Source organism: Rhincodon typus, chromosome 4, assembly GCF_021869965.1.
Source record: "Rhincodon typus isolate 14 chromosome 4, sRhiTyp1.1, whole genome shotgun sequence".
NCBI classification, from domain to species: Eukaryota; Metazoa; Chordata; class Chondrichthyes; order Orectolobiformes; family Rhincodontidae; genus Rhincodon; species Rhincodon typus.
Window position 1 is genome coordinate 62980445 of NC_063335.1, and position 19463 is coordinate 62999907.

General features: G+C 40.5%; 1 protein-coding gene across 7 annotated transcripts in view; it reads left to right on the forward strand.

Annotated features, from left to right (window-relative positions):
* Nucleotides 1–19463, forward strand: part of lypla1 (lysophospholipase 1) — a 61527-nt gene that overhangs the window by 41412 nt on the left and 652 nt on the right. For 5 of the 7 annotated variants that reach the window (XM_048595502.1, XM_048595504.1, XM_048595503.1 and 2 more), the window contains 3 exons: nt 7856–7957; nt 16312–16488; nt 17853–19463. The exon at nt 17853–19463 is cut by the window's right edge and continues 652 nt beyond it. In XM_048595502.1, the coding sequence (XP_048451459.1) occupies nt 7856–7957; nt 16312–16488; nt 17853–17906 (333 nt within the window). In that variant the 3' untranslated portion in view covers nt 17907–19463. The remainder of the gene's footprint in view (nt 1–7855; nt 7958–16311; nt 16489–17852) is intronic. The other 2 variants (XM_048595506.1, XM_048595507.1) reach the window with 1 other exon arrangement.

Here is a 19463-nt window from a genome sequence, read left to right on the forward strand (position 1 = left end):
AATCAATGTTCCAAATTTTCTTAATGTCATGATTATGGTTTTTTTTTAAACTTTTTTAGCCTCCTGTCCTGCCTTTGCAACCACATTCCCCTTCCCCAAGTCTGCTCCCACAGCTGCATGTACCTTTTTTAAAACTAACTATTCAAGCTGACTGCTTTCTGCTATGAGGCTCTTTTGAGGGTCAATGTAGATTTCTCCTTTGAACTTCACAGGTAACTCTTTCAGCTGCCTTTCCCCTCTATTTCCAAACTGAGTTCAAGGCCCCCCCCAGCATTCCTTGTAAAGTTTGTTTTTTCTTTAATTAGTCAGGTCAGCACTCAAGTAATTTCCTTTGGTGCTCCCCATTCAGTGACTGTCCAATTTTGTTACATACGTGGACAGTAACCAAAACTGCTCTGATCCAGTAAGGGATCTGTAACTATTGTTTTAAGGTAAACAAAATTTGAAATTCCAGGCATTTACTAAGCAAATAAGCTATAAGATTCTGTTGTTTGAAACAAATAAATTTTACTGTATAATAATTGACAATAATCATATTATCTACCTTATACTTTTGGCATCCACAATTTAACGTGAGGTAGACATAATTAGTGGGCACACTGATTAAACACTACAAACTGATCATTTAATAGCATATAGACCCAAGAGAGATGCTATGAATTTTTCACCAACCTGCCTGGATGTCACCAAGTCATAACCTGTTCCCAACTGTTTTCCTCACAAAGGATTTCATCTGTCTTTTGAGGATTAAAGCCTCAGAACTGCTGAGGGAGATCAAATTCAGACTCCCCTAATAATTGCTCATCTTCCCATTTGCTCAGCTGTTTTCCTGTGACTGCATCCCACTAGATTGACTAAGCTATATTCCAAGCATCTAATCACTGGCACATTCCCAATCTCTATCAGTTGATCACTGCTCATGGGCCTCTCTTGCTCCAGCTGCCAGCTTCACAGAGCAGACAGCTCTACTTCAGCTTTGACCTTTACGGCAGTTTCTACTTCTGATTCTCAATTCTTCTGCAGTACTAAAATGACTGCATCAGGGCAATTCTGAACCCCAACCCCTATCTGCACTGGGCTTATGAATACCTTTCAACCTCTTCTGCTCCTACTGACCTGTGCATTGTGAAAACTCCCAATAAGGTTCAGTCTCTGTGTTTTGTGGTCACATCTGACAAAGCTCAGTAAACTATCTACCGTTTTAAATGTTACAGTATTCAGTTATGCCCCAAGAACAGAGCAAAATCCATATAGGTTCTTTCACACAACCTCCACCTAAACCTCTTCCCAGTCTCAGCTGCTTGCTTTATAGAACAAAATGTACAATAAAACTAGGAACTTTTTCACTAAGACTTCACCGTAAATCTCTTCCTCTGGCTATGTGGAATGATTCAAACCAGTGCAAACAAATTTACCTTCAATCAATTCTTTGATTCTGTAACCCATATTCTAACTCTATCTTGTTTTACTCTTTTTCCCTGAATTTTTGACCCTGTTCAGGAACTCTTGTTTACAATCTGTTATGTCTCCTTTAGAACTGGGAAATACAAACATTATTTAAATATTCTATTGAAGCAAGTGTAAACTTGATTCCATTCAAGTTTCACACATCTGCTTCTAGTAAGCTTGAATATAGGTCAACTTTTAATTATAATTAACTTCAAACTTGTTCCAATTGCATTAGCTTCAGGATTGCTCATCAGCTTTTCAAACAAATGCCTCCTTTACTCTACAATTAAAACTTTAATTCCTAAAACTAAAATTTATATTCTAAGACAGAAATGATTAACTAGATTTTCACAACAATATTAAAATCAAAAACAAGAGTTTGATCTTAATGCAGTTGTAATATAATGGGTAACATTTCTACTCGTGCAATAACAATATCACTTGTTGAAAATCTGAAATGAAATAAAAGCAGGAAATTCTGGGAGTACTTAATTGGCCTGGGAAAAGAGAAATGCTTAATATTTCAGGTCAGTGACCTTTATCTGAATTGATGAGAAATTTGACTTAAAATGCAAATTGTTTTCTCTCTCTGCTGCTGGAACTGCTGAGTATTTACGGGATTCCATATCTGTTGTTCTGCGATTCCTGTAAAAATGTGTGCATGTGGATCTTGGATGACGAAAGGATTGAGTTTTTCTGCAACACTGAGTTTGTATCAGAGGCTGGCTGGCATCTATGGGAAAGTAACTCAATGAAGCATACCCCGATCAAATGAGAAAAATTGAAATGAACACATAGAAACCTGTTGTCTACTTCAAAAGTCAGTGGGCCAAGCTAGATGTTCCTATATGTAAAGCTATGTAATGCTCAACATTGAGAATGCATTCTCTTCCTTTGGGGCCACTTTTAATTTGCTTAAATTCATACTTTGAGCGAAGGTTATAGAGACCCTGACATTTTTGGCAATAGTATGCCACCAAGATTTAATCAGCAGTTGGAATAGCTTTCCTCACACTCAGTCTGACCTATTCTCCGCCAAGGGCTGGTTGCTGGTGGTGGTGGGGGGTGAGGTGGATCTAATAATCCCTGCAGTCTGTTCATTTTCTCTCTCTTCTCCTGTAGGGCAACCATTCTTTGGCTGATTGGACTGGACTGCATCTCAACCTTTTAGTCATGTGTATGAGGAAGGGAACTGGGGACTGCAGTGCCTCAAAATTCCACTCTTGGGTTTAGCTTACAGTGATATCCAATTCTTTCTTTGGACTGCATCTTTCATCCTCTCCATTGCTCCATTTGTTAGTCAAGTTATGTGACATTTCGTAATGCTGAGTCATAACTTTCTCCATATTTTCAGGGAAAGGAATAAGTGACATGGACCATTATTCCAAACTATTCTCCTTGGCCCTTGATATTTATTCTAATCAACTCCCTGGTTCACAATAGTTCACAACGTTGCCACAATGATGCTAAGATTCTGACTCCTATCTTCTCAATTTTACCTGCTGCTGTTTCTGCCTTGGGCCATCTGAAATTTTTATGTATGCCTTTGTCACTTCAGCCAAGATTATTGCAGGAGACTAGATCTTTTCTGCATACTCTTTAAACTTTAACTCATCCAAACTTCTACATGTGCTCACCCATCATATCAGTAGTAGCTGACATATGTTGACTCCCAGCCAGCCAGTGTTTCTTATTAAAATTAGCTTCTTGCTTAAGTCCCACCATGTCCTCTTGCTCTCTATCACTAACACCTGAAGCTAGAGGCTCACCAAATAGAAACTCTGTATGTGGTGTGCAGTCAGAACGTCCTAAAGTACATCACAGATGCAATACAAGTCAAATTCTACACTCTACCATGTACAGATAAGAGAGCTTTTCATTTGTGTGGTGCATTTCACACTGCTGGATATCTCGCTACTTTACAAGCAATCAATACAGGGTCTCGAGAGAGGAACTAAAGGAAATCAGTTATTATTTGGGAAATTGTTTGGATGAATTGTTTGGTTTGAATGAACCATTTGTAACTCAAGTGTGAAGCGGCCCATGTTCAAATGCATCAAGGTTTGGATAATACAGAAACAAAACCAGAAATTACTGGAAAAACTAAGCAGGTCTGGTAGCATCTGTAAAGAGAAATCAGTTAATCTTTCAGGTCCAGTAAGCCACCTTCATTTCTGAGCTACCATTAGTTCTGGTTAGTATTTAGGCAGATGTTGCCAGACCTACTCAGTTTTTCAAGCAGTTTGGTTTTGTTTCTGATTTCCAGCATCCTTAGTTTGTTCTTTTTTTAAGATCCAGATTGTAGAATCCATACAGTGTGGAAACAGGCCCTTCGGCCCAAGAAGTCCACACCGAACCTCCGAGCATCCCACCCAGGCTTGTCCTGACAAGTAAGTAGCTTTTATGCCTCACAAATGCCAGGCAATGACCATCTCCAATAAGAGACAATCTAACCACTGGCCCTTGATATTCAGTGGTGTTACCACCACTGAAATCCCCCATGCACATGAATTACTTGCAAATGATACTTCAAATAAAATGGTAAGTTTCACTTTAGTCAATACAACCAAGGCTATTTTGCAAGACTTAAGTATTCCCATCACTCCTTGCACAAATATGTTTCTGTATAATTAAGACTTAACTGGGAACTGTATTCTGAAAATCATGCTTTAGTGTTCCACAAGCCAACACAATTTGTGTAAAATTTAGATAACATGGTGTGGAGCTAGAGGAACACAGCAGGCCAGGCAGCTTCAGAGGGGCAGGAAAGCTGACGTTTTCGGTCAGGATCCTTATTCAGAAATGGGGGAGGGGGAAGGAGTTCTTAAATAAAGAGAGGAGGGGTGGGGCTGAGGAAGGTAGGTGGGATGATGATGGGGGAGTGCAGGTAGGCAGTGGTGGGGATTGGTCAGTGAGCTTGGAGGAGCGAATAGGTGGGAGAGAAGACTGACCGGTTGTGTCAGGTCAAGGAGGTGGGGATGAGAGGGATGGTTGGTCATGGGATGAAGCCAGGGGTGGGGAGATTTTGAAGCTAGTAAAGTCCACATTGAGACCCTTGGGTTGTAGGGTCCCAAGGCAGAATGAGGTGCTGCTCCTCCAGTTTCCAGGTGATGTTATTGTGACATTGGAGGAGGCCTAGGATGGACCTGTCGTCCAGGGAGGGGGAGTTGAAGTGGTTCATGCCTGGAAGGTGTCATTTGTCGCGAACAGAGCGCAGCTGCTCTACAAAGTGGTCTCTGAGCCGCCACTTGGTCTCACCAATGTAGAGGAGGCCACATCAGGAGCAGTGGACCACATTTGTGGATGTGCAGGTGAACCTCTGTCTGATGTGGATGGATTTTTTGGTTCCTTGGATGGAGGTGAGGGGGGTGGTGTGGGGCAGGTGTAGCACTTCCTGGGTTACAGGGAAAGGTGGTGGGGCTAGTGGGGAGTGTGGAGTGGACGAGGGAGTCATGGAGAGAGTAGTCCCTGTGGAAGGCACATGTGGGTGGGGAGGGAAATATATCCTTAGTTGTGGGGTCAGATTGCAGGTGGCGGAGAATGATACTTTGAATCCGGAGATAAGTGGGGTGATGCGGGAGGACAAGGGGGGAATTCTGTTTGTTGCGGGGGGTGCGGGATTTGAGGGCAGAGCTGCGTGAAACGCAAGAGATGCAATAGTGCATTTTTGACCACTGAAGGGGAGGGAGTTGTGGTCCTTGAAATAAGAGGACATCTAGGATGTTCGGGAGTGGAATGCCCCAAATTGGGAGCAGACGTGGCGGAGGCAGAGGAATTGGGAATAAGGGATCGCATTCTTGCAGGAAGGTGGATGAGAGGAAGTGTAGCCTAGATAGCTATGGGAGTCGGTGGGCTTGAAATAGATATTGGTAGACCAGCAAGATGACCGATTTGTCTGACTGCTACTCCAAGACAAAAGCAATTCAAACCAGGTTTTGACATGTAAAGTGAGTATTTATTGGAACCCATCTATAAAAAGTAGAGAAATGAAAGGATTACTAACTTACTAAATGTGACTTAACTATATCCTTTTTGAAACCTCCAAATGCACATGTAATCGTTTGGATTGAGAGGCAAAAGACACAATTTGACACTGACATTAAGGGCAGAAAAAACATAGATGGAATAAAATTCTAAAGGTTTGAATTCCAGGTTGATTGTGTTCACCTTCCAGTTCCTCTGGTAGTTCTCCATTGTGTCTGCTAACCACTTGGCTTCTTCCTTCATGTTTGCATTGTTTCCAGGTCATTGTTGCGGTGTCATATGAACCAGTGTTTCTCATTATCCAAAAAACTGCAATTGCCTTTTACAACTTATGCACACTTTTAATTCATTTTCAGGCATTCTTTAAAAACAGTTAAATTCTGCAGATCTTCTAAGGAAGTGATAAATTTTCTTCACTTTATTGCAGCTGAGTTAAAGGCCATCACAGGAAGCAGATTTGGAGCTTTAAAACCTTGGTAGCTTAAGGCATCACCACCACTACTAGAGTTAATAGAATTACGGTGGCCAAGCAACTATGAAGGGTTGTGCAGCTAGTGGAGATTAGAGATGGCATATGCAAAGCCATGCTGCATAGAGGGGTTTGAATGCATATTTGTAGGTTTTAAAATTGAGGCCATGTTTAATCGGGAACAATCACGGGTGATGGCTGAAAGATACTTTGTGAGACTAAGGGTGCTGGCAGCATGGTTTTGGTTTACTTCAAGTTTGCAGAATATGGAGGCTGATCAGAAATATGCATTAGAATAGTCAAGTCTAGAGAGTGTGCAGACATTGATGAAAATGAGCTCAAGTAGGTAGGGAGTTGACAACAGGCTGGAAGGGTGGATTTGTGCTCGGAAATTTATCTCTGGCTAAGTAGACTGAGGCTACAAGCAGTATGGTTCTGTCAGAGGCAGTTGCCTGTGGAGACTTGGAGTCACTGGCTTAGAAACAGAGTTTGTAAGTAGAACTGAAATTGATAGGTTCAGTATTTCCAACATTTTAACTGAAAGAAATTACTGCTTACTCAGTACTGAATCTCAAACCAACAGCCTTTTGTTTGCAAGCAGTGGAATGATTGATCAAAGCTGCAAAGTTGAGCTCGCTGTCATCAACATAGAGGTGGAAACTGACTTATTTTTTGATGATGTTGGTGATGAGCAGTATGTTAATAAGTAATAGAAGCCAGCAAAGAGAGATCCTGGGGGACACCAGAGGTCAGACTGTAGCAGCAAGAAGAAAAAGAAAAGTTTATTATTATCTGGCTTTGAGCATGTAACCAGGCAATTGCAATCCTACCCAGTTATATGACCGTGGAGAGGCATTGGAGGAAGATTGCACGTGCATCTATGTCAGTAATTACAGACAAGTTGAAAAGCATTTACTGGATGGCATTTGTGACTTTGAGAACTGTTTATTACTGTGGACGGATGTAAACTATTTTACAGTATTTCAAATATAAAGTTATGGAAATAATAGGCACTGCACTGATTTTGAAGATGACAATATGTTCATAAGATTCTGCAATCTTTTCCAGAACTTGCTGTTCCTTCAACTCTGTATTGTGCACCACGGTTCCAGCAGCCAAGGTGCCTGTGCACTGAAATTTTCTCTCTTAACTCCTCCATGTCCAGAGCCCTCTGAAAATGACCTCTGGCTTAACATTTCCAATGGTTGCAGTGCAAATTTGTGTTTGCAAAGCATCTGGAACGTTGCATTTCCCCCATTCTGCTTTTAACTAGAACGGTCTGTTGATTACACCTCTGAAATATCTTGAATTTTTTTCTCTAATTCAAGAGGCACTGTGTACATGTCACTTGTTCATTGCTAGCTTAAATCACTCTACGTTTCTGATATCCTTTAGACTGCTTGTTTTCCTTCCTACAGAAGCTTCTGACCATACTGCTGATCCAGTAGTTGCACAGAAATGCCTCTGTTGAAAGTGTTTATAGGAAGTGTTCAATATACATGAAAATAAGTCTTTGTTAGAGGTTGTCAGAAAAAAAGCAGTTTTTTTTTAATTGAGATGTATTGTGTATATATGTAGTACTAAATTTCTCTGAAACCTCCAGAGCATCAGCCTGGCATAGTAAAATAAGCAAAATTATAGCTGCAAGTTACACTTGGTGCATATAATCTCGGTGTCGTAAATATTGCTTATAACCAGTTTATGTAAAGGAAATCTTGTTACCAATTCTTTTTGTTTTAATATTCAACATGTTTAAAACTCTAATGTGAATTTGACATGAAAACCAAAATTATCCCTTGTTACAGCATAGATCAACAAAGCAATAGTTAGCCAGCATTGTTTAATGAAAGCCGAAAATGCTTTTAACCAAACAATTTCTGCTGGAAAATATTGACATGATTAATTTATTTGCAGATAACAGCCATTTAATTCTTGGTGTAACTTATTCCATAGGGAGGAGCTCTATCATTGTATACTGCTCTAACAACACATCAGAAACTTGGAGGAGTAATTGGCCTTAGCTGTTGGCTTCCACTTCGGAACTCTTTTCCAGAGGTACTAATGGTCCTTATTGTTGATTTTTAGTGAGATTATTCAACAACCAGCAAAAGTTTGTTGCAATGAAAGTAGTCTTCCACCCTATATACTCACAAAGAGAGGTTGGAACTCTTGAGTATCTAGCACTGCAGAAGCATCGTGTCTCCTAAAATCGAGAACCTGTCCTTCTCAATGTGCCTACAACCATCCTCTTCCAATATCTCTTCGCTTTCATCCAGCTGAATGGGATTACTCCCAATTGGTTCCATTCTCATCTGTGTAACTGTAGCCAGATAATCACTTACAATGTTTTCCTTTCTGGCTGCCTTGCTGATAGCCAGGAACATGTGAAGTAGCAGAGAAATCTCTGAACAAAATTGAAATAAAGAATGATAGAAACCTAATAAACCCATAAAAATGGAAATTAAGATGTAAGAGAAAAAAATGCTGAAGTAGAATTTTTTAAATTCTAAAACCAGGTTAATTTTTGAAAAAGTTTAAGGTGAGCATGTGCAGTCAAAATTCATCAGATGGTTGGTGTTAACAGACACTTCTGTTTTCCTGCTCCCTCAAACCCTGATGTCGCCAGAGGTGAAATTAACATTGACCCTGTCCTATTTCTCTTCATATGTTACATTTTTAGCAACAACATCTGAATCTTAGTTTTTATGTGTGCTCTGACTCCAACTCCACCTCACCACTATCTCCCTTGACAGCAATGTTTCCTCTAAGCTGTGCTGCTGCTTGGAGGGTCTATGCTGATGCATTGACTTCTGGTTCTGGAAGCCACCACTGCACACAGACCTTGAAAGTCCACACACTGATAGGGAAAATTAGAGGGAACGTAACTTGATAATTCCACTGTTGCTAAATCACCTGGTTGCTTCTCTGACATTTTATTGGATGACCAGATATGTTTTCCATTTAAATATTGCGAAGACCAAAAGTGATGTTTTCAGTCCCTGCTACAAATTTTGTTCCCTTGGTACCAACTCCATCCTCATCCAGGCAACAATCTGAAGTTAAATCAACCTGTTTGCAACCTCTGTCACCTATGGTTCTGGGTTGAGCTTCTGACTTATGATCATGCTTTCTCTTAGAAGCACAGCTGGGGTAAATCATCAGGTCTGGTAGTATCTGTGGAGAGAGAAACAGTTAATTTTTCAAGTCAAGAATGATGACTCTAAAGAACTAAAATCTTCTACCTGCATAACATTGGTCCACTTCACCCATCTCAGCTCATCTGCTGAAACCCTCATCCATGCCTTCATTTCCTCTACACTTGACAATTTCAAAGCACACCAAACTGGTCTCCCACATTCAACTTCTGTAAACTTGAGGTTAACCAAAGTTCTCCACCCATGTCTTAATTTCAACAATATAATCATTGACTGGAGAAGGATAAGGCTGCATGGCCTCTACTTTAATACCAAAAGTGTTAGACGTAGAACAGATGAATTAAAGACATGGATTGACACATGGAGTTGCGATGTTGTTACCATCAGAGACCTAGTTGAGGGAGGGGCAGGACTGGAACTTAACATTCTAGGTATACAATGTTCAGGCAGGTCAGGAGAGGATGTAAAATCAGAGACCAAAATAGAACTTGCTGGAAAAGTTTAGCAGGTCTGGCAGCACTTGTGGAGAGAAATCAGAGCAAATGTTTTGGGTCAAGTGACCCTTCCTCAGAGCTGTAAAAATTGAGGTGGTATCACATTATTCATTCATGGGATGAGGGCGTTGCTGGTTAGGCAGCATTCATTGCCCATCCCTAACTGCCCAGAGGGCAGTTACAAGTTAACCACATTGCTGTGGGTCTCGAGTCACACGTAGGCCAGACCAGGTAAGGATGGCAGTTTCCTTCCCTAAAGAACATTAGTGAACCAAATGGGTTTTTCCAACAATCGACAATGGGTTCATGGTCATCGTTAGACTCTTAGTTCCAGATATTTATTGAATTGAAATTCCACCATCTGCCATGGCAGGATTCGAACCCTAGTCCCCAGAACATTATCTGAGTCTCTGTATTAACAGTCCAGTGATAATACTACTTGGCCATCGCTTCCCCATAATTAGTTATTGAGGTCAGTTATTACAATAAGGAGGGATGATATCTTGGAAGGGCCATCAAATGAGGCTTTGTGGGTAGAATTTAAGTGACAGTCATGCTGATGGGAGTGTGAAAAAGAAGAAAAGATGCAGAAAAGGTTTTTGGTTTGGGGTAAGGCAGATTTTATTAAAACGAGGAAGGATCTGACCAAAATAAACTGGGAAAAGCTGCTTAAGGGTAAATCTATAGTGTAACAGTGGGAGGCATTCAAAAAGGTACTGGGAAGTACAGGCCCAATATTTTCCCTTTAGGGTTAAATGTAGGAGCAACAAGCCCAGAGAACCATGGACGTCAACGAATATTCAGATCTGAATCAAAAGGGGGGAAAAGAAGGACATAACAGTACAAAGGTAGCAAAACAACAGAGGTCCTAGAGGAGTATGGGAAGTGCAAGAGGGATCTCAAGCAGTTAAGACAGCAAAGAGGAGACATGAGAAAAAGCTGGCAGGCAAGATTAGGGGGAGTTTCTAAATGTTCTGCAAGTAAGTTCAAGGGGAAGTGAGTAACCAAAGAGTAGGGTCCATTAGGGACCAAGGGGACAACCTGTGCATGAAGCTAGAGGACATTGGTCAGGTGTTAAATGAGTACTTCACATCTGTACTTACCAGAAAGATGATGCACATACAGAATTCGAAGGTGGACTGTGAAGTTCATCAGCAGTTTGACATGAGGTCTTAGAGATTATGGCGGATTTAAAATCTGGCGAATCCCCAGGACTGAGTCGTATCCCAGGATGCTGTGGGAGACAAGGGAATAAAGTACATGGGGCCTAACCCAAATTTTTAAATAATCTCTGGGCACAGAAGGTGCTGGGGTACAACTAATGTGACTCCATTTTATAAGAAGGAAGGTGGAGATAGACCAATGAGTCTAACCTCATTAGGAGGGAAGCTATTGGAGGAAGTAGTGAAGGAAGAAAGATGAGGCAAGATGAGATCAGGGATTGTCAGTATGGCTTTATCATAGGGGGTCATGCCCAACAAATCTGTTGAAATGTTTTGAGGAGGTGGCCAAATTTTTGGGGAAGGGCAGTTGATATAGTTTACACGGATTTGAGCAAGGCCTTTGATAAGGTCCCACGTAGTAAAATGATCAGGTAAAAGCCCGTGAGGTCCAGGATAACAAGGCAAATTTGGCTTAGTGATAAGAGGCAGAGGGTGGTAGTAGAAAGTGGTTTAAGTGACTGGAGCCCTGATATTCATAAATTATACTGAGAATGTGGGAGGGACGATAAGTAATTTTGCTAATGGCAAATGCTGACCAGGTGGGGAAGAAGATTGGTGCTGTTGGTGTCTGGTGTACTGACCTCTGCATTGCAGAGAATAAGTGCCAGCTCTGAGATACCACCTCCTATCATTCCTGGACCATGACTCCATTGTGGAACACCAGGCTTCTGTGTCTTCAAGGTTCACTAAGCTCAGATCATCTGGTGATCTCCCTTACCACTGCATCTAAGCTCGTTGCTTCCCAACCACAAAAAGACCACTTCTATCTCCTTCCCAAAATCCACAATGAGGACTGCCTGGGCAGACCCATTGTTTCTGCCTACTCCTGCCTCACAAAAATCATCTCTTGCTGGCTTGAGTTGATTTTTTTTTTTCCCCGTACCCTGTCCAGTCTCTTTCCCAGTTACATCTGCAATTCCTCGGACTCTGTCAGTTTCAGAATTTCCAATTTGCGGGCTTCAGGCACCTCCTCTTTACCATGGTCGAGCAATCCCTTTATATGTCAGTCCCACGTTGGGAGATGGTCTCGGCTCTCTGCTTTTTCCCAGGGAAAAAGGCCTGAACAATCGCCATCTACCATCATTCTCCTCTGCTTAGCCGAGCTCGTCCTCACTCTGAACAAGTTCTCTTTTAAATCCTCTCACTGTCTTCAAGGCAAAGGTGTGCCAATAAGTACCCCCATGGATCCCAATTATGCTTGTCCTTTTGTGGAGTATGTGGAAACATTCCTTGCTTCAGTCCTACTCCGGCCTTCACCCAACTCTCTTTCTCAGGTATACCAATGACCTCATCGGCGCTGCTTCTCTCTAGCTCAGAATTGGAAAAGTTTATCTATTATGCTTCCAATTTCCACCTGGTCTCGCTTTCATCCGGTCCATCTGACTCCTCCCTTCCCTTCCTCGACATCTGTTTTCATTTTGGGGCAGCACAGTGGCTCAGTGGTTAGCACTGCTGCCTCACAGCGCCAGGGACCTGGGTTCAATTCCACACTCGGGCAACTGCCTGTGTGGAGTTTGCACGTTCTCCCGTGTCTGTGTGGGGTTCCTCCGGGTGCTCCGGTTTCCTCCCACAGTTCAAAGATGTGCAGGCTAGGTGGATTGGCCATGCTAAATTGCCCATAGTGTTCAGGGATGTGTAGATTAGGTGGGTTATAGGGGGATGGGTCTGGGTGGGATGCTCTGAGGTGCGGTGTGGACTTGTTGGGCTGAAGGACCTGTTTCTGCACTGTAAGGATTCTAAGTTCTTAAGTTCTAAGTTCTTATACCTGGGGATGGGCTGACCATCAATATTTACAAAAGTCCACTGACTCCCATGGTTACAAAAACAAAGTTGCTGGAAAAACCAAAAGAACTGCAGATGCTGTGAATCAGGAACAAAGGAACTCCCATGGTTACCTTGCCTATACATCCTCACATCCTGCTTCCTGTAAAGACACTTCCATTCTCCCAGTTCCTCTGTCTCCATCATATCTGTTTTGATGATGGCAGCTTCGACAATGGGACCACAAATGCCCACCTTCCTCTTCCTTAACCAAGGATTCCCTAACACTTTGATTGAAAGGGCCCTCAGCCGGTCCGACCCATCTCCCGCACTTCAGCCCTCACCGCCTCTCTTTCTTCCTTCCTACAATAGCGATAGGTTTCCCCTTGTCTTCACCTAACCTCCCACCAGCATCCATATCTATAGGATCATTAGCCACCATTTCTGCTGCCTCCGTCCCTAGTCTTCTCCCATCCCTAGTCAGCCTCGCACAGAGATAGTTTCTTCCAGGACACCCTGTTCCATTCCTCCTTCACTCCCAACATGTCCCCACGCCCTATGTTAGCTTCCCCAGAAGGTTATAGCACCTGTGCATTTTACTTCCTCCTTCTTCACCATCCAAGACCCCAAACAGTCCTTCAAAGTAAAGTAGTGTATTTTGCCTGCAGTTTGCTCAATCTAGTTTACCTATTTGCTGCTTACAATGTGGTCTCTTCTGCACTGAGGAAACAAAGTGTAGACTGGGTGACCACTTTGCAGAACACCTTTTGTTCTGTCTGCAAAAAAGACCCTGAGCTTCCAGTTTCCTACCACTTCAACATGTTCCCTGGCCAGTATCCCCGTCTCAGGCTTGCTACCGTGCTCCAGCAAAGCGCAGCAAAACCTGGAAGAACAGCTCCTCATTTTCCACCTGGGAACTCTTCAGCCTTCTGGACTCAGTATTGGGTTCAAGAACTTTAGTGCTTGAGCACCTTCTCCCATGTCCTTACCCCAACCCCCACACATCAGGCCTTGTCATCACATGGGCTGTTAACCGCACACAACTCATTATCAGCTAGTAATAGTTCCCATTAGCAGCTAGTCAATATCCCAGACTGACCTTTACCCCAGTCCTTTGTGTGTCCCACTGTTTTTCTCTCTTTGGGCTCTATCTCCACCTATTGTTCACTCCTATTGCCTCTCTTTGCTTCATCTTCTGCATAAATACCAACCTTTTCCTACCATCAATGCTGAAGAAGGCTCACTGAACCCGAAAAATTCACCTGCTTTCTCTCCACAGATTCTGCCACATCTAAGTCTTTCAGCAATTTCTGGTTTTTTTTGTGTGGAAAAAGGTTGTAGGTTACGGGAATATTTAAATGGTTTGGTCAGATGGGCAGATCAGTGGCATATGAGGTGATGCGTTTTGGAAGTGGGAACAAGGTAGGGGAGTACTCCATGAATGTAAAGATACTAGGAAGCTCAGGGGAACGAAGCTTAGGGTGCTTGCCCATAGATCCCTGAGATGGCAGGACAGGTTAATAGTCGTTATAAAGGCATACACTTGCCTTTATCAGTCATCGCATAGATTACAAGAGCTAGGAGATCATGTTGGATCTGTGCAGAACTCCGTGCATGGCTGGAATACTGTAGTCACCACGCTATAGGAAGGAAATTATTGCACTGGAGAAGGTGTAAAGGAGATTCATCAGGATGCTACTTGGGATGGAGCACTTCAGCTTGGAAGAGAGGCTGGAGCAGAAAAGGTGCGGGAGGAACCTGACACAGGCGTATAAGATTAGAAGGGGCATGGACAAGGTGAATAGAAAGCAGAGATAACACCGTGTGGAGCTGGAAGAACACAGCAGGTCAGGCAGCACCAGAGAATCAAGAAAGTTGACATTTTGTTGGGTCCCAACCCGCCACTAATTCTGAAATCTTGTGCATTCCAATCACCTGTGCCTTCAGTTGGGCTCCAAGATCTTCAGTTCCCTGCTGCTCCTTCTGCCTCTTTATCTTGCCTGCCTCCTTTTTAAGATACTTGTGAAAACCTACTTCTTTAAACAAATAGTTATCTGACTTTATTGTCATAACTTGTTTTGTAGTGCTGCGATTAAGCACCAAGGAACATTTCATTATTTTAAATGGGAGATAATGGCCTAGTGGTATTATCGTAGACAATTAATCCAGAGACCCAGATAATATTCTGGGGAGCTGGATTTGAATCCCGTCATCCCTCCTATCAGAGTACTAGAAACAAGAGCTGCTTTCTTTCAACTTGTATGAAATGGTACGAGGTGTTTTATTTATGAAGGTATTTTGTATTTTAATTGAATACTGCTTTTCCTTGTGCCAATTTCTATTATAGGAAAGTTATTTGAGTATCAAATATCTTGTCATTCTCTGCAGTCTGGTTAAGAATGTGAAATAGCTGTTTGGAGTAAAACTAATAAACATTTGATATTTGTACATCATATCAGCTAAGCATACTGTATACAATTTATTACTTTTTATTTAACCATCATGCGCATGATAATAATTCTTGTACTGCACAGGAAGTTTCTAGTTGACTGACCAATGCTTAAACATGATAAGCATCTGGATGCAAATATTAGCATTGAAAGTTTGGCACTGAGGAAGGAATAACTTTATTTTCCTTCAAGTTTGAAAATTGCAAAGTTTGTTTTGGGAAAATATAACCATTTCTCCATACTTGCAACTTATTCAATATATGCTTTTAAGGTTGGAAACACTATTTTCAATATACATTTTGCACTCACTAAATTGAGTTTACTTCAGCAAAGGCTACCTATGCTAGTTAATATTTGCAGATTTCACAACCTCTTTTTTTTCTAATTGATCATTCTTTGTGTTTAACCTATTCATTTAGATAATTATCATTGACTGATATATTTCCGAATCTTTTCAATGTTTTAAGCTGAAAATCACTTAACAATGATGCAGCAGAGGTTGTGCTTTAATGTTGTTGCATCTTTGGATAGGTTTTTAGATTTTGACAATGTTGTACATTTATTTGGAGTATTCTGCAGGGTGACTTTCTTTTCCCTTTGTTCCTGTTTCTGATTTTAAAATTTGCATGTGTTTTTACTGTCTGTTTCCATACTATCCAATTATTCATCATGCTTGGTTTATATGACTAGGTAACTGTTTCTAACTAATTTTTGAATATTTGAAGATGAAGGAATTGGAGGTGCTAATGTCAATGATTAGTAATTTATTTCTTACCTACAAACTTCTAATATTGATATTTGTAATTAGTTGTGCCACCCCCCACCTTTTTTTTTTTAAATGATTTGGCAGGTAAAATCTTGGTGTAAACCTTGTTCCTTGCTAGCATTTTCTTCAATAATCTGGCAAAACCTCAGATTTCTTTATCTATGTTGGAATAACCAGTGGGTTTCATATACTTGAAATGAGGCTGCTAATATTTATGCACTGTAGCAAATGGTCAACCTTAACCCAAGGAAAATACTGTTACAGATTTTTTTTTTAACAATGATATAACTGCAAATTTGAGGGACCAGGTTGCAGCTGTTGAGTCTTTGTCTTCTCACTTGTAAGAGACTTAAATGTTTTCAGCTAATGCTCAGACTAAACACTCCATTTACTCAACAGAAATCTAATTTGGAGAAGATGAAAGTAGCATAAATTTTTCTGAAACTAATTTCTGTAAATCTTATTGCACAACTTCTTCAGTTCTGTTATTCCTATTTCTATTATTCTTATTGTGTATGAACAAAGATCATACAAGTTGTTGCCATTTTGTTTCCCCTAAGGCAGCTGCTAATAGTCCAAACAAAGATATTCATGCTCTTCAGTGTCATGGGGTGGCTGACCCTCTTGTACCTCTAGCATTTGGTGCTTTCACTGCTGAAAAATTGAAAACTATCATCAATCCAGATAATGTTGTTTTCAAGTCCTATGAAGGCATGATGCACAGTTCTTGTCCCCAGGTCAGTAATTTTATATCTTGAAATATTAAAAGTGATATGTATTCCTGAAAACATCAACATTTATTGTTTTAATAAGAAATGTTGAATTTGGAGGTTTTAATAGTGACTGAAGTGTTTTAATGTCTATAAATTTACAGAAACAGTATTCCAATTCACTTCGATCTTTATAGCTGTTAAAAAGACAGGATTGAGCTTTTGTAATTTCTGCTTGAAACTGTGTTAAAGACATTTATTGAAATGTATACATCTTGTTTGATTTATTGCCCATCCTTTGACCCTACTGTCACAAAAAATCAAGGTGAGATTGAACATGTTACCTGCTTGGTACAAAGTTGGACTAGAAAGGTTATGAATGTGTTCATTGGTCTGTGCCGCATTAATTGTGATCCAGGGTACTGGTAGAGCCTTGTGCGGTAGGGTGGCAATCATAATACAACACTGCCTGTCTGACCACAGACGATGTACATTGTAACTATAATTTTAATAGCATTTTAAAAAATACTTTTTGTTTTAAAATTCATTTATGGGATGTGGGCGTCTCTGGCAAGATCAGAGTGTAGTTAAGAGTTGTCCACATTGCTGTTGATATGGAGTCACAAGAAGGCCAGACCAGGTAAGAATGGCAGTTTCCTTCCCTAAAGGATATTGGTGGGTTTTTCCAACAATTGACAATGGATTCAAGATCATCATTTGGACTCATGACACCAGGTTATAGTCCAACAGGTTTGATGATGGGTTTACGCTTCAAAAGCTTGTGATTTCAAATAAACCTGTTTTACTGTAACATGGTGTTGTGTGACTTCTGACTTTGTCCACCCCAGTCCAACACCAGCATCTCCATATCATTAGATTCTTAATTCTAGATGTTTATTGAATTCAAATTCCGCCATCTGCCAGGGTAGGATTCAAACCCAGGTTTCCAGGACATTTACCTGAGTCTCTGGATTAACAGTCCAGCAATAATACCACTAGGCCATTGCCTCCTCAGTGAATATTAGTCATCATTCATATTTATGAAGCTAATTAAGGAATCACTTAAATATTCATATTTAGTTATATCTGTGGCAATGGATACTTGCACATGTTGACTGCAGGCTTTCTGTAAAGGGATTTATCTGTGCACAAAGTTGCTTAACCTAGGAATGGTACAGATCAAGGAGCCAGGGCAGTTTGTTCATACCTGAATTCCAGGGATGTTTTAGCTTTGAGACAACTTGGAAGAGCCATACAACTGGTTGCTGCCATTTGTGTTGAATGGATTTCCAGAACACACTGAATGCGGGTATTCCTTGTTCTTTCTACCCTGTCTGCCTGTTCCCTATTTATGATGCACCAATTTTAATAACCTTTTGTTTTATAACTAGGAAATGATGGATGTCAAACAATTCATTGAAAAGCAGCTACCTCCAATCAACTAATAGACCATCAGAAGCATTTTTCTAAGAAGCTGTACCAGCATCTGATCATGAGACTCTAATCCTTCCTTTCATTTAACTCTTTAAGATGTCAGTCATCCATCATTTTAATATTTGCACATTTTTCACAATTTACATTGTGTAATTTTCACAATGGAACTTTTGAGTGTTATGATGAGATGGATGCTGTGTGCTACAGTTTCTAAATGCTTAACACTGCAGTAATTGCTGGGAACGTTTAAACTGCTCATGTTCAGATGTTTGAGCACCCTAATCTTTACTCTGCCCAAGTATAGTTTGCTTTTGCGTTTGTTCACATTGTGATTCTTTTTGCCTTGACTGATGATGGTGTCTGTATCAATATATGAAAAAAAGTACAAGAAGCTACAAGCTCCCAAAAAAGATTGTCACTTGTTGGAATCTGAACACAGCAGACATTGATATGGAAAATCAAATAATGATCATAATTGATAATTAAAGGTGCTTACTCCAAAATTGTGGTAGTTGCATCTTGTATGTTAGAGCAGTACACTTAAATATACTTTTCAACAGTGGGTTCCAAACAAAACATTATGAAAAGCAATAAAGGTGATCTATTGAAAAGTGGTGATGTCAAAATTAAGCATGAAACCAAGTACAGCATTATACCATTTAGATAACTGCATCTTCTTTTGTGATAACATTACTTGGTGTAATACAATGTACCAACGTAAGGAACAACTGAGTTGAATAATTAGCAAAACAACTACAATGAAAGTGTGTACGTTTCTGTAAACTTAAAGGACAAAACTGTGCAGGGATAACTTTTATATTCCAGTCAGACATGTGCAAATGTTGTAATGGTGGATATGGCTAGTGTATTTTTATTTACTTTTTGTATGATGTGAAATTTACCTAATGTTTTAAGCATTACATTTTTAAACCAATTATATTAGTATTGGTTTCATTTAGATGTGATGTGCAGTTTGTGTGACACAATCCTAAATTGCAAACAACTTTTTCAGACAAAAACATGCTTCACAAATATCAAACTAATATGATTTAACAGAAGCAACTAACTAAGTTTGTGGTTATTACTGGTACAATGTTTAATTTATTTTTGGAAAAATGGCTTTTGTATAGGAATTGCATGCTTTTAAAAAGTTATATTAATTTGCCATAGAAAGCCAGGTAAAACACCTCTTCAAAACAAATGTGATTTTCTTGCAAGGTTGAAATATTTTGAAACTAAATTATGGGTGGAGTTTCCCACTTCTTTGTGTGGGGGCAAGCATCTGAAATGACAATTAACATGCCACGAAAATTTGTCAGATTGTCCATATTTAGGTTATTAACATAATGAGCATGGTGAGTTTTTCAGTGAATCACAGGCCTTGACCCTGGTGATCTGAGTTATCTGAAACTACTGGCCAATCAGTGGCTGCTGGTCCAGGTCTATTCCTTGACTCCGTGAGATGGCAAGATGTGTGGGTTGTGTTGGGGGTAGGCAGGGGAATGTTATGGTAGACATGTAGTTGGCGACAAGAGTAGGCCTCTCTTACACTCATTCTTCTCACTCAC